This window comes from Schistocerca americana, chromosome 2 (assembly GCF_021461395.2).
Source record: "Schistocerca americana isolate TAMUIC-IGC-003095 chromosome 2, iqSchAmer2.1, whole genome shotgun sequence".
In the NCBI taxonomy this organism is placed as follows: domain Eukaryota; kingdom Metazoa; phylum Arthropoda; class Insecta; order Orthoptera; family Acrididae; genus Schistocerca; species Schistocerca americana.
In genome coordinates this window covers 301,745,205-301,760,840 of record NC_060120.1, presented here as the reverse complement: position 1 = coordinate 301,760,840, position 15,636 = coordinate 301,745,205, and the positions used below count along the sequence as shown (strand labels likewise).

Here is a 15,636-nt window from a genome sequence, read left to right as displayed (position 1 = left end):
GCCACCTGACGGTGTGTGGCGGAGGGTACCTTGAGTACCTCTATCGGTTCTCTCTTCTATTCCAGTCTCGTATTGTTCGTGGAAAGAAAGATTGTCTGTATGCCTCTGTGTGGGCTCTAATCTCTCTGATTTTATCCTCATGGTCTCTTCGCGAGATATACGTCGGAGGGAGCAATATACTGCTTGACTCTTCGGTGAAGGTTATGTTCTCGAAACTTTGACAGAAGCCCGTACCGAGCTACTGAGCTTCTCTCCTGCAGAGTCTTCCACTGGAGTTTATCTATCATCTCCGTAACGCTTTCGCGATTACTAAATGATCCTGTAACGAAGCGCGCTGCTCTCCGTTGGATCTTCTCTATATCTTCTATCAACCCTATCTGGTACGGATCCCACACTGCTGAGGAGTATTCAAGCAGTGGGCGAACAAGCGTACTGTAACCTACTTCCTTTGTTTTCGGATTGCATTTCCTTAGGATTCTTCCAATGAATCTGTCTGGCATCTGCTTTACCGACGATCAACATTATATGATCATTCCATTTTAAATCACTCCTAATGCGTACTCTCAGATAATTTATGGTATTAACTGCTTCCAGTTGCTGACCTGCTATTTTGTAGCTAAATGATAAAGGATCTATCTCTCTGTGTATTCGCAGCACATTACACTTGTCTACATTGAGATTCAATGAAATATGTGGCGTCACTGAATGGATTACTGTTTGTTTTCGGTTCGAAGTGATGCATCCTTGCTTCATCGCCTGTGACGATGGGCGACAAGAAGTTATGATTAGCTTCTTAACGCACAAGAAATTCCGCGCAATGGTCCTTCGTTGCTCTTCATGGTCTTCTGTCAGACGGATAGGAACTTAGCGGGCCCCTTTGAACACCCAAACTTGTAGACGAGTATGTCAGCACTACCAACAGGGACGTCCAGCTGAGAGGCTAGGTGCTTCGTTTTGACAAACTGCCTATTGGCTTCTGTCTCAGGTTCTTCGGCCGACGTTCATATAATGATTTTTCTGACGTTTCGCCAGCACGAGTGGCTGGCATTGTCAAAGCTTCACCCTCCATTGCCGGTGGTGAACTGGAGCCGAGCTTACGGCCGCAGACTTCGTGTACCTGGCGCGGCAATGTCCGAGGGCTTCTCCGCGGTCATTTCCGGTGCGGTTCTCCTCTTGCTACCTGCGACAGTCGTTCTCTGCAGTACAGGAAGCCAGGATCCGTTTACCTTAAGGCTTTCCACTTTCTTGTTGAAACTGTTGGCGCGTTTTTGTATTTCTGCAGCTTCTCTGAACATGCGCGTGTGATAGTGCTTCTCTACAGCCAGAACTTCCGTGTCGGGGAATTTTATTACGTGGTCGGCCTCACTCAGTGCGTGTTCTGCCACGGCCGATTTCTCCACTTGCCCCAACCTGCAATGTCGCTTATGTTCTTTGATCTTGGTGTTGATTGATCGTCCAGTCATTCCGACATAAACTTTTCCGCATGTGCATGGTATACGGTATATTCCCGACATTGCAAATGGGTTCCTCTTCTCCTTTGCCGATCTAAGACACTCTTTGATCTTCCTTGTCGTATTTCGAGCAACCTCAACATGTTTCTCATTGGCCCTACTTTGTTCTTCCTAAATGGGGTTTCTTTAGTGCGCTTAAAAAAATACTTCATGGGATTAGTAATTCGCTGCGGGACTGTATATCATCTCATCAGAAGTATATGGCCATGTCTATGTAATATAGAACTGACCACTAGATGTAAAGAGAGGCGGACCCGCCAGTATAGCAGGAGTCTGAGTATGATGTCGCCCGTCGTCACTGAACTGCTACCAGTGCCAGAGAGATGGCGTTGGCCCGGCTCGAATTCCGAGGAGCACTGAATCGAACGAAAGATGTGGTGGATCGCCGTCTGGCGGAGCCTGTTCCGTCACTGACCCCTTTTGGCCCCTCTCTTAGGACTTGGCCTGCATACTTCGACATGGACACAGATGAAATTGACAGGGAGGGTTCTTCCGACTCAATGAAACAAACCATCTTCGGAGAGGAATAGAAATGTCAACATTGGCGAAGGTGATGTTAAAGTTTGATACCAATAAGTGGAACTATTCACGGACACAGAGCTCACAAAAGATGAGGGGCACATCACTATTACCAAGAAGTGCGAAGTCGTAGTTTTGTGGGCCTTGCCTGGACGACCGTAGAGGCCAAACGCGCGGCCCGCCCAACGCAGACGGGGCACATCAGCTGAAACATCCGCCGCCGCCATCTACTGCCAACAGGTTCCAGCCGCTGGCGGAAGAAGAGAGACCGGCCACACCAATGCCCGCAACTCCAGCTAAATGAGAATCAGCCAAGCGCAGCCACCCATCGCTTTTCGTCCACTGGGAAGTACGGCGGGACGCACGACGACCACTTCCAGTCATCCTAGAAGTGGAAGACGGCTACTAAGGCTTCTTGCAGCTCCTCAGACGGTGGACGACACACGCCACTGTCCTAGAAAAGCCATGGAAGGTTGCGTTAAAGGGCTTCCGGCACTGCGCGGACCCTGATCACATCAAAAGGGTGGGACATCTAGCACCTCAATGGTCTTTCCCCAAGACATGTGTGAAGTGCGTTGTCTCTTAATATACGCACCTGACGTTTCAACTGCAGGGGTGCAAAAACAAGAGTAACTAAACTCAGGAAGGACAACACAGTGTGTTTAGCATTTGGCTGAAATCGGAAATAGGTCACGTGACCTCCCTCGCCTGATGGGTATTGCCATTTTGAGTTCACCAACAAATTTGTCAGTGTTTTTAAAGACTGGACCGCAGCTAAATATTTGTGACAAATGGAACTACAAATAAGATCGCTGCTAGTTTCATTCGCAGCAAGCTTGTGCCTCGGAAAGCGCAACATATTCTAAAAGCGGTCAAATAATTGTGATAAAAAATATAAATGTAACTGCTTCTTGTTTCACTTGCAGAAATTTCATTTTTCGTTTTCAAATCACGCTGAAGTTCCGAAATCGAAGAAACTGATTACTGAGAACTCCATCTTATATTAAATCACATCGAATATTGCAGAACATAATTCTGTTACATGTGTTACAAATACGATAGAAAACAGTAGCATGTATCAGGACCTGAACCTACTTTCTTCAACTTTCTAACTGCACGCATCTGACCTCTTGGCCACGCTAATGAAATGCTGCCTGGAAAGTTATTACTGTTCATCTTATCTCCTAAGATTTACAGCCAGTGTGTCATCCACTAACATAAAAATTATAACAAATCTTATCGAGAGTGACTTCATGATAAATATACAATTCACCATTCCCGTGAAACGGCATACTGTCATAACACCAAGTTATAATAAGGAAACGACGAAATACAATGAATCCAATACGGCGTTTCAAAAGTAGCGAGTGAGGGTCGTCGCGCAACAGATTTCCGTTTTCAGCCACACGCTGTGGCACTTCCTAATTTTAGTTACTCGTGCAGAAACGGCAACTACTTCGTAAGCTACCGTGGCTGCTAAACTTCGCAGGCTGCGGAATCTCGCCTACGTGGCTTACCTCAGAGAAAAGACCGACTGCTGACTGCAACGTCCGACGTCCGCGCCTTGGCGTACAGTCGGCGGAAATACCGAATAACGCCGCTGGGCACTGAGAGAAGTCATGTGTTGCAAGTTTTCTGTTAGCAAGAATTCCTGTTTTTGTGCAATAGCGATCTTTTGCGCCCAGCGCGTATTGTTCTCTGTTCTGATAGTCTTTTTTCCATTAGCCCCTATCTTATGAAGGAATTATCGGAACACTGAATCGGTTCATGATAGAAGTTAGATCCGCGTAAACTTTGCCTAGAAGACTGCCATCTTAATTATTCAAATTATAACTGAAGATACTAATAAATGCCTACTCTTGGCTTATGGTGAGGCTAAACCCTGTATTACAGTATGAGAATGAAATTTTCACTCTACAGCGGAGTGTGCGCTGATATGAAACTTCCTGGCACATTAAAACGGCGTGCCGGACCGAGACTCGAACTCGGAACCTTTGCCTTTCGCGGGCAAGTGCTCTACCAACTGAGCTACCCAAGCACGATTCACGCCCCGTCCTCACGGATTTAATTCCGCCAGTACCTCGTCTCCTACCTTCCAAACTTTACAGAAGCTCTCCTGCGAACCTTGCAGAACTAGCACTCCTGGAAGAAAGGATATTGCGGAGATACGGCTTTCCTGTATTACAGTGTCCACTGAGTTATTCTTAGATTGGAAGATTACTTTTCCGGGATTGAAATTTTGTAGCATGGTTCGCATTGGGAATTCATGGAGTGGCGATATTGAGAACGTACACCCAGTAAGGAGTTTATTTGTATTATTCCTCCTCACAATTTCGAAACATTTGTCCACTCCAACCATTGCCTGACCTGCACAATCAAACCGGCATTGCAGTACACTCTGCTTTGTACCAGCCACTCAAATGACGTTTCATTTTATTTAACTTAATGAATAGAGGTACTCTCTCTCCCCGTCCCCACCCACACTCCAAGCAAGTGGCCCAACTGCAAACACAGGTAATGGCTTTTCCTCTGTAAGTGTTGCTATAACAGAAACCACATTTCCCTGTTAATTATTGACTTAATCTTGTATACAAGTGTGTGTGTGGGCGCATGGACTCGCCAGTAAAATTGGCTTTATTGTTTAGCTCTGCCGCTGAGTGGATATCCTTAGATAGCAATCACTGCCCACTTCTCTAGGAAGTGCGTATTTAAGGAATGAGGCTTCGTGAGAGCTGAACATCCAGACTGAATCATGTGACCATTTCCAAACTGAGAACTTTGACTGTTTTTATCACTATACAAAGGAGTATGGCAGAGACTATAATGTAGTTCATGAAGCGTGGCTCCATTCGTGTAACGTGGCTTCAGCAGTTCGAAACTCAGTGTATGAAAACTCTGCCAATTTACGTTGGTGAAAGGACGTGGTCCGAAGGTGGGGTGAAAGTATACTTAACGTGAAGAATGGATAGCTACCATATTTTGTAAGTTTCATGAGGTGATATTTTTTAAACTACCAGAAGTGTGAAAGTCTATATTCTATATCTTTATTAGACGGATTTATCATCATTTTAAAATAGTCCCATGTGACTTAATAATCCCGTTCGCTAGGAAGCTGTATTGCTACGAGGTGGTGTATAGTCATCCCTGTTAGTCAGATATATTCCATTGCTACAACTATCAGTTCAGTTTCCAGTAATGGTTCTATGGTAGTGAAAAAGTCTAATATTTACATACTGCCAACGGGCAAAAAAAGGAAGCTTTTTTCTCCGACGAAACTGAGCTTACGGAGCAGGAAGACTTTCTTAGGAGCCGAATAATGGAAGTAGCAGTCGGTGTTGGTCTATTTAAGAAGAATTCTGGGAATTAGGAAACTGAACCCCCTCCCCCTAAAAGTGAGCTGCTTGTCCTAAAAATTGCACCGCCTCTCCTGGTACAGGAAGCAAACGATCAGTGAAGACCAACACGTGAAGTATTTAAAGACGCTGTACAGTGGCCAAGGCACAAGACGATCTGAGGCTCTACGTCGTAGTAGAGTTGTAATGGTGAATGTTCTCTGTGTATTCTACAAGTGTAATTTTAAAATAAATGCTAATGCCTCTCTGTTTCTCTCCAGGGAAGAAGCCACCAAAGGAATGGCCTTCCAAAGGCGAGATAGTCTTCAAGGACGTCTCGCTGCGATACGGCGAGATCGCTCCACCTGTGCTCAAAGCAGTCAACTTTATTATAGCGCCAACACACAAGGTACTATTTGTTTATCTATATGCATTTGTTATTGTTTTGCAAGAAAACCATCTTGTTATATCTATTTAGGCCTCTGAACTTGTAACCTATATAAGTAAATTGAAGACCATTCTATTTAATTTCCAGCATGTGGGGAATATTTGAAAATTACAACAAGTATTGAACTGATGAACGAACCATGTCATACCCTAAATAATAAAATCGGCAGTCAGAATAAAAGAACTTAAGACCTAATTGTACTAGTACATTCAAGAAAACATTAATGAAACGAAAAAGAGTATGTATAGCTAAGTCCCACCTTTTAATTTCCTGGGTGTTGTATGCTGTCCTTAGGTTAGTTAGGTTTAAGTAGTTCTAAGTTATAGGGGACTGATGACCATAGATGTTAAGTCCCATAGTGCTCAGAGCCATTTGAACCATTTTTTAATTTCCTGTGCCAGCTTCACTCTCTGGAATCAGCAGCCTCTGAAGAACTTACAAGGGGATCATCGTTACTGGCCATCACTAATTTTGGCCAAGTTTATGTTATATGAAGAGCTTGGCGAGAAATGAAAGCGACGGAAGTGGCAGCTCCAGATGGCAAAGCGTTTAGAATAGCAGTTTTGGTGCTTGCTGAGCCAGCCATTTGCTAGTGAAGCTACCAGGCAGCCTTGGCGCAGAGGAAAGGAATGCAGCGGTAATGCGAGGTCGTAAATCGCGTCCCTATGTGGAAATTTTATTTTACATGTTTCATTATTTTCAGTTTTTACTTTAATTACGCTGCAAATAGACCTAAACAATTCTCCTTATATTGTACTTACAAAATATTTTCATAAAAGGGATCAAAAGTGAAGGCAAAGAAAATGTGGGATTTTCAAATAAATTTACAAGAAAGTGTTGTGCTTATAGCGTCCACGAAAACTGTGCATATAACGTTCCAAGAAGGAAATGTATTCCTAAATTCAAATTTTCCCTAGCCTTATTTTTCACGTATTTTATGAAAAGATTAACAAATTACAAACAAATACAGTATATTGAGCATTATTTCGGTCTATTTGGAATGATGACGTAAAAACTGAAAATAAAAAACTAAGTTTCCACATAGGGAGACGACCCTATGAGCCTCGGATTACTGTTGTGTACTCTTCCAACTGCGGCAACCGTTGCCTGTAACGTACGTAAATGACTCACTCCTCGCCCAACCGGCCATGTCATCATGTACCACGGCCTTCGTGAACCATTCTGCACATACCCGTTGCGTTGCCGACACTTCGTCCCACATGAGCGCGATTTACTGGATGGATGCATGCAAAAAGTCACTCATCCATTACCTTCGGTTTATAGCGATAACGAGAGCCGGAAGCACATTTTACCGGCAGGTGGTGCTGCGCCGCGATATCGACGTTGACCTTGAACTCACGGGCCGACATGGTTCAAATGCTAATAATTTCTGCGGCACACACTAGTGTACCTGTCCTGTGAATATGTACGTTGTATCTCTAGCCGTTCAAGGTGTTTCGTTTTCTTTCTGAACATGAGTGTACCTCCGAAAATCTCGAGGAATTCCCTTCCGTATAGATTTATATGGTCTAGCTTCACTATTACACTACTCCATTAATTCGTATATATTTAAATAATACTAAGAAATTCTACAATCAAAAACAAAAATAACGCAAAGACGCCTTTCCCTTAAAAATCTCGTATCAGAAAAGTTGCATAGTTAATGTCACTGACGGACACACGAAGCTCTACTTAATGTCCTATGTTCGTCTGTCACACGTTGTCATCTTATTCACATACGTGCTGTGTTTCCAAACCAATGGAAATTCAATTTGGAATTTGTCATTACATTATAAAGAATTAACTAGTGCTCTTAGCCTATGCTTCTAATGGAAGAAAACACATCTATGATTTCATACACGCAGCTGAAACATGTTTTAGACATACGGGAAGGAAAATGGAGATTACGTTTGTATAAAATTCAGTCGAATTTATTAGAAGAGGGGCAAGTAGTAGCTCGTTCGAAGATGATGTGACGAGGAAACGACCTCGTATTCTTTGAGTATCACCTGAAATGATGATCACAAACCATGGAAAACGTGGATTTTCAATTTTTTAGAGACGTGCGAATCAATCCATGAGCTTGGTTGCTCACGAATATTAGCAACACAGAGTTCTAGTACCCTGGATGGGAGATACGTCTTGAGAGACATAGTTGTTAATGTGAACATCGTCGTTAAGCTAATGTGCAAACTTCGAAAAACGTGGTTATACACGAGTTCAGTGAAGGTGCTCTGATTCGTGGTATCTGGCAGCTGCATCAATGAACAAATTTGTAGTGATTAACACGACCTCATAGCATCATGAGGAAGCTTCTAGCGTGCACCACTCATTGAAAGGAGTCGTTCTTGAAAAAGCCTTTTGATCTCTTCTGCAACATGAAGCGACGGAGACTTCACGTACAGGCAAAGAAAAGGTTTTGTTTGTGCCCCAATTCTCCCTGGACCACGCAGTGTGAATGTGCAACATTGTAGGCAGGAGTAAGTAATAGTATCTTGCATGCAAATCTGCTCCAGATATCCGTGAGATACAATACCCGTTGTGATCTAGATCTGTGCTCTACACGTCAAGGTTCGGTGTTTGATGGAGGATGCTTCTCGGTCCTTACTGTTCTGTTCACTGCTGGTGTGCGGGACGAAATGTTGTCGGTACCTCTGTGTACACGCCAAAATCTCTAATTTTTGTCGTGGTCTTTACACGAGGCTGAAATTGGAGAAAACGAAGTGCTTGCTAACTTCTATTGGAATCAACGCCCATATGATGTGCTGACTAAACAGCCTTGCAAACAAGGCGGGAACTACCACTAACAATTTTCTCTTGTTCGTTAATTCTGTTTGGTAAGGATCCAACACAAGCTAGCACCACTTCTAAGACTTCGAACGAGATTTCGTAAACGACCTACTTCATAGCTGAATTAGGTACTCTGTACGTTTAAAAAATCGGACCACTGACAATAAGACATTTGGCGGAATGAAATGGTACGCTTCCACACGGTAGTTCACAGTATATATTTTGTGGAACATCGAAAATAAACTGCTTTAAAGTTAATATGAACTGAGAAACGTCAGTTAACTAGTGCAGGTGAGTTAATGAAAAATTAACAATAAGAACTGTGATACTTGGTGGAATAATTGAAGGTAGTTTCCATGATATTTCTGGATTATGTGTGTTGTGCGTATTCCTTGGAAGTTTACAGCGACAGGAATTGTTAGAGAGACACACAAGCTTCTGAGTTGCCTATAGAAAATTTATAGGGTACTGTTGTAATTAGGGGAGATTTCGACAGTGTATAAGTGGGAAATCCCGACACGTGTCCAGTTTTGTCTCACCTCACACCTTTTCTCATTTAAATAGGTATTTTCTATCTTAAGTTGAAAATACCACTCAAATATAACAGTATGGGGTGAGATGTAGATCTGGTTGGAGCAATAAAAGATGTTGAAGCTACAGTTGTGAAACGACGTAATGTACGAAGAAAGACTCCGCATTCTAGATTGATCTCAGGGATTTAATACACAATGCAAACTGGCAAAAGCTCACCTCTCGACAAAAACACAGAGTAGCAGTTGTTACCGTCAGCCATACTGCTGTCGGAACATTTCTGATGAAGGCAGGACTCAAACTTCAACTGGCGTTCTGTACATCGTTCAGACGCTTGCAGCTGACGATTAGAGCGGCAAACCACAGGACGCAAGGAAAAGAGCCCTGAAGACTACTGTCTGAAACGCGACATTTTCTTTTTACATATAAATGTTCTGCAAAACATGGTGGAAGATGCGAAAAGTATTATTTCACAAGACTTATGACATGACGCTCAGGAAACTAAATCTTTCTCTTCTGATGACTGCAAGAGTCCTAGTACTTAATGAGTCCGTATGTCCCGAGGTCGCTATCGCTCTGGGAGAATACGTCTACAAGTAGGCCTTTCACAACTAAACAACACTTCAGAATATAACGATTACAGCTTAAACAGAGAGCTAATGTAACTTCATGTCCAAAAGAACAGATACCATTGGTGATTTTGCAGCTCTCTAAGAATGAAATCACAATGAACCGTTAGCTGCTTACAGGCGTTGATAAATATCAACGGGAACAGCTGAAAATGTGTGCCCCGACCAAGACTCTAACCCGGGATCTCCTGCTTACATGGCAGGCGTTCTAACCGACTGAGCCATCAAGGACACAGAGGATAGTGCGACTGCAGGGACTTACCTCTGGTACCTTCCCCCCTCCCGCGAGGCCCACATTTCCAATGTACTGTCCACACACTACATTTGTAGTGTCCTCTGCTCCCCTCCCCCCTCCCCCCCCCCCCCTTCCCCCACCGCTGTAACCATTTCTCGCGGCAGTCAATCTACCGATTCCCTTAAGAGTTTGAGCAATGAGAGTGCATCCGCACTGAAGAAGATACCATCTTCATATAGATAAGGCTTCCTGGTCAATGATTTTCTTCAGTGCGGTTGCACTCACATTGCTCAAACTCTTACGGGAATCGCCGCGAGTAATGAGTATAGTAGGCAGGGGCACAACAAATGTAGAGTGTGGACATTAAGTTGGAAATGTGGGTCTCGGGGGGTGCCAGAGATAAGTTCCTGCAGTCGCACTGTCCTCTGTGTCCTCGGTGGCTCATTCGGATAGAGCGTCTTCCATGTAAGCAGGAGATCCAAGGTTCGAGTTCCAGTCGGGGCACACATTTTCAACTGTCCCTGTTGATATTTATCAACGCCTGTGTAAGCAGCTAATGGTCATTCTCTAACAGTTACTCGTCATACTGAAGTAAAACGTTGGAAATTCCAGTGAACCATTGTTCACTTTTAAGTTTTCCTAACAAGTTTTAATCTGGTATTAAATCGGTAAACCGATCAAAGCTATCCATCGAGATATTCGGTGACCATAAAATGGCTTTGTCGGGGAGGATGATAGAAATAATACTAAATTCTTTTTTCCAATACTATTTGTCTGAGAAAGACAGTATTGCGGTTCCTCCATCCATATGCCATGCGAAGGTGAATAATGAGACATCGAAATAACTGACTGCGAGACATAAAATCTCCTAAAATCACTGAACAGAAGGGAGACGACAGGAGCTAATGGGACACGTGTACGATTCTACATGTAGTATGCGAAAGAGATTGGTCCTCTTCGACCAGTAGCCTGCAGTAGATCGCTGGAGGTACCTAGTGATTGGAAAAATGTGTAGGTCCTTCTTGTTTCCAAGATTGCATCATCGAACAGATACACACAACTATAGGCCTATACTACTGACGTCAGTCTGTTACAAAAATTTAGCACGTCTTTTAGTTGTGGATTATGACCGTTCCAATCACTGGCTATAGACCACTTTTTACTGATAATTCCCACGCACGTTACCGGTTCATTTAATTTCAGTGTTGTACTTACGTGGGTAGCCATGAAGTTTTAATTATTCCTGAAAATATAGTTATGTAATTATGTTTGCGGGTATGTGTCTGCAGCCCTGGTACACACAGGAATCAGTGTATTACAATACTGTGGCCTGCAGATAGAGTAAAGAAAACAAAATGGCACAGCCCGTCCCCAGTTTATGAACTTTGTTTCAGCTCCAATATCAACTTGCTCCAAAACGCGATAGTTAAGTTGATGGGTATCAGTCGTATGTTGTTCTGATGCGTCAGTATTCAAACACGGATATGTATCCTGAATGTGTCACTCATTTCATTCATTAATCATACAGTGTCCCGTAACTATGTAATGTGTAAAATGTTTGCCCACAGGTTGGCATCGTGGGCCGCACCGGTGCCGGTAAGTCGTCGCTGATCGCGGCGCTGTTCCGGCTGACGCCGGTGGAGGGCGCCGTGGTGATCGACGGCATCGACTCGTCGACCATCGGGCTGCACGACCTCCGCCGCCGCATCTCCATTATCCCACAGGAACCGGTGCTCTTCTCCGCCTCCATGAGGTTCAACCTCGACCCCTTCCAGGAGTTCGACGACGCTAAGCTGTGGGACGCGCTCGAGGAGGTAAGGGCGAAGAGCTTAGCAAAAGTTCGCTTGACTCTTACAGATAGTTGGCAGAGGATGTAAACCCAACCAGGCTGAGGCAACCTAAGCAATTTGGCTCGACGAAATGGAGTTCCAGCTTCCGTAGTGTAATTTTCGTAGTTCAGCTGATACTCTTTCTTTTTTAAACTGCAAGCTCACATTCAGAACTATAGGTCACTATGTCTGACAAGTAAAGAAATTTACAACGTATTTTGAGACGAGTAATTAAAAAAAACTTTTTAGCAGCCGAAAAGCGTGAGAATTCTCAAGTGATTGATGAATTTACAGCAGTACTAAGGAAATAGTAACAGGTCTGAAGTATCGGGGAAGAAAAGGCGTTAGGGCATGTACAGCCCATACAGAAGTAAGAAATGGTTCAAATGGCTCTAAGCACTATGGGACTTAACACCTGAGGTCATCAGTCCCCTAGACTTAGAACTACTTAAACCTAACTAACCTAGGGACATCAGACATCTATGCCCGAGGCAGGATTCGAACCTGCGACCGTAGCAGCAGCGCGGTTCCGGACTGAAACGCCTAGAATTTCTCGGCCACAGCGGCCGGCCAGAAATAAGAGTAGAAGAGAGTATGAACATAGACAAAATTCCCCATTACTAGAATACTTTGATTTATTGCCTTGTCAGGGTGGCAATTTGAACAATTCTCTTTGAAAGCAAAATCCCATTCTTACACAGTTATGTAGTCTGTAAGGAACCGCTAGTGGCACTAAAAAGTCTGACTGCTTAATACTAGACGCTGAGGACATACACTGGTTGAGTACAAAGGAAACAGTAGGACCAATAAAACTATTGCACATAAATTTGAGAAGTAGTCACACAACTAGTTGACATTTTCCACAGACTATCGGAGCGCTCAGTTTCCCAGCCAACAGTGTCTGTCTACAGCCTAAGAAATAATCTTCTGCTAATCCTTGTAGAGTCAAACAAGCTCCCCGGCCCCTCAACTTTTGTGAAGTGTGCTGTGGAGTAGATACAAGCATGACAAAGGGAAAATTACGTGTTTGGATTAACTTGTAGTGCTGTAACTAGCACTTGACGAACATTGTAAACTAGCAGTCTCAGGTTCGCATATTGTGAGGTAACGGGCGACTTGTGGCGCCCTGGAAATATTCTATGTTTGGAGTTGGGGCGGCCGCTTGACCAGCCGGGGCCCGGCAGCGACCACGTGGTGCCGAACGTTAGCCGGACGAGAGGGGTAGCCCCAGCGCATGGTCCAGCCGCGTGGCTGGGAATTCCGCTGTGGCGAGGACGGTGCTTTGAGTCGATGAAGGAGATGTCTATGCCGGGAGTGCCAAACGTAGCGGACTTTGTGAAACCATAATGGCACACAAGTCACAGTCCGTATAGAAATAGTAGCCAGATGAATCATGATACCTCAAAAAGAAACATGTATTCTAGTATTATTTGCACGACGATTCTGATGGTGTAATTAGATTTTCAATATCTTTAGTTTAAAGTTCAGTATCTGATGGTAAATTATACAAGTAACACCCAGCAACGAATTTCCAAAATCTAAATGGTTCTTCAGATTTCGTCGATCTACGTGTCTTTAGAAAGCTATTAGTGTAAACCTAAATTGGTATGAATTACAGGAATGTAACTTAAATAGTACATGAATTATTGCAGGTCAAAGTGGCAAATTACTATCAATCGCGTCAGGCCATAAGTACTCCACAGTTAAACGAATAAACGGTAGCAGCATGCTTATAAATATATTTATTCATCTATGTCTTTGTTTGTACCCGATATATACTATATATACTATTCGTGAAGAAATTGGTTAATTATTTACCGTGTTTTAGAAATTACAGAGTCGTTAGGCTACTGGCCTACCTTTGCTTGCTATTCCTTTGATATGTCTATTTAATGTGTTTATGTATTTAATAATGTGTGTGTTGAGCGTGTTAATGGTCCAGCCGTAGGAACATTAATTTCAAGTTGTTTAAATGTTTCAATGTTCGTAAGCGTGCGTTGGCTTGGACACACGGAGGGAGCGCTGTAGCCAATCACAGCGCTCGTTACTAAGAGAGCCATATGGTGGTTGGGGGGGGGGGGGGGAGGGGAGCGTCGTTTCCGGAGAGGACACGAGGTAGTTCTGAGGAGTGTTGTGCGAGGGACAGTCGCACAAGACACGGGAAGTGCTGAACGCGACGGCGCGACGGACGCACAGTAGCGGGAAGGACTTGGAGAGTGGAGAGGTCCACACGTGGTCGCGGCTATTACAAATACTTCAGAGTGTCGACTTGTGCACTTGTGAGATTTCCGTGGCTTCTACAGTTAAGACATAGCGTGCGTTTAGAAGTGAATATCTCGCGAGCTAGGTTGTTGTCCATAGCTAATTACGTGCAGTAGGAATCTATTGTTTCCCTGTTATTCAACTTATATTTCATTTAATTGCTCAAGACTGCCCAGGAAATAAGCACAGAGGGCAGACGCTGAGACCAGGTCTGTGAGCGGCAAGTACAGTAACCCCCCCCCCCCCCCCCCCTCCGCCCCTCGTTTCAGGGAACGAGGTATGGGGATCCTTGTGGAGACCTATGTGAAAGAGGCAAAGGCTTGGAGAAATCTAGACTGTCACAGTACATATCAATAACGTCAAGTTGTAGATCAGTGCGAATTATTTCCTCGAAGCTTTTTCTCCATTCATTTGCGCTATGAATCTTAATTCCCCCCTTAATAATAAATCGATCGATTACTTTGTACGGGCAAACCTTGCACCACAAGCAGCGGCAACTGTCAAAGATTTTGATGCCTTATCCGCTGTTAGCTTGTGCTTACTGCGCAGGCATTACGTCTATCCCAAGACGGCGTCGCAGTCGCAACAGGATAAGGCTTTCTGTGTGCTCCGTTTTGAGGGTCCAGATCTGTGACTACAGTGAAGCGTGAGTTTCGTGAACTGTTTAGGAAAGATCCACCACCCAAGAATAATATAGGTAGGTGGTACCGACAGTACATGCAAATAGGGCGCCTTTGTAAGTGGAAGGTTTCTGGTCGACCTCGTGTGCCTGATGCAAACGTTGGAGTGCGCAGGGCGGTGCACCGAAGTCCTCGCAAGTCACTTAGTAAAGCAAACAGGGAATCGGTCATGTCAATGATTACGATGTGGAATGTGTTAAGTAAGCTACTATGTTTTAAGCCGTACAAAATGGGATTAGTGCAGGCCCTTCCAGCAAAGTGGGAAGGTGTGACTTTCGTGAAGCTCCGAACAATGGTTTTGTAAAAAGACTCGTCCTCGGCGATGAAGACACGCGCCGTGTAAATGGAAAGGCAAAAGCTCACAAGGTCCGTATCTGGAGAAGCGAAAAACCACATACGCTGAATCAAAGTTGAACGTTTTTTGCGCAGTGTCGCGCGAGAAAGTATACGGCCCATGTTTGTTCAAATAACAAACGGTGAAGGGTAACTCATTTACAGATATGTTGTAAACGACTGGAAGGTGCTCCATCCCAATTTCACAAGCATGTACGAGAGCTTCTTAAGCGTGTTTTTGACCAATGCTGGATTGAAGAAGCTGCAACAGCAGGCAACCACCTTCTCCCACGGCTACCTCATTCGCCGAATTCAACACCCTACGATTTCTTTCTGCGGGGGGGGTCGAGGGAGACAGGTTGTATGTACCTCCAACGCGCGTGTCGCTTGAGGAAAGTTTGTGATCAGATAATGCATGCACCGCAGACCATCGCGGAGGACATACTACATCGAGTATGGGAAAAATTTGGTTACCGTACGGATGCGTATCATGTAATTAACGGTGTTCGTAGTGAATGATTGTAATCACTGAATCAA

General features: G+C 44.1%; 1 protein-coding gene across 4 annotated transcripts in view; it reads left to right on the top strand.

Annotated features, from left to right (window-relative positions):
• Positions 1-15,636, top strand: part of LOC124595000 (ATP-binding cassette sub-family C member 4-like) — a 207,039-nt gene that overhangs the window by 172,248 nt on the left and 19,155 nt on the right. For all 4 annotated transcript variants that reach the window (XM_047133547.1, XM_047133545.1, XM_047133546.1 and 1 more), the window contains 2 exons: positions 5,644-5,771; positions 11,564-11,809. In XM_047133547.1, the coding sequence (XP_046989503.1) occupies positions 5,644-5,771; positions 11,564-11,809 (374 nt within the window). The remainder of the gene's footprint in view (positions 1-5,643; positions 5,772-11,563; positions 11,810-15,636) is intronic.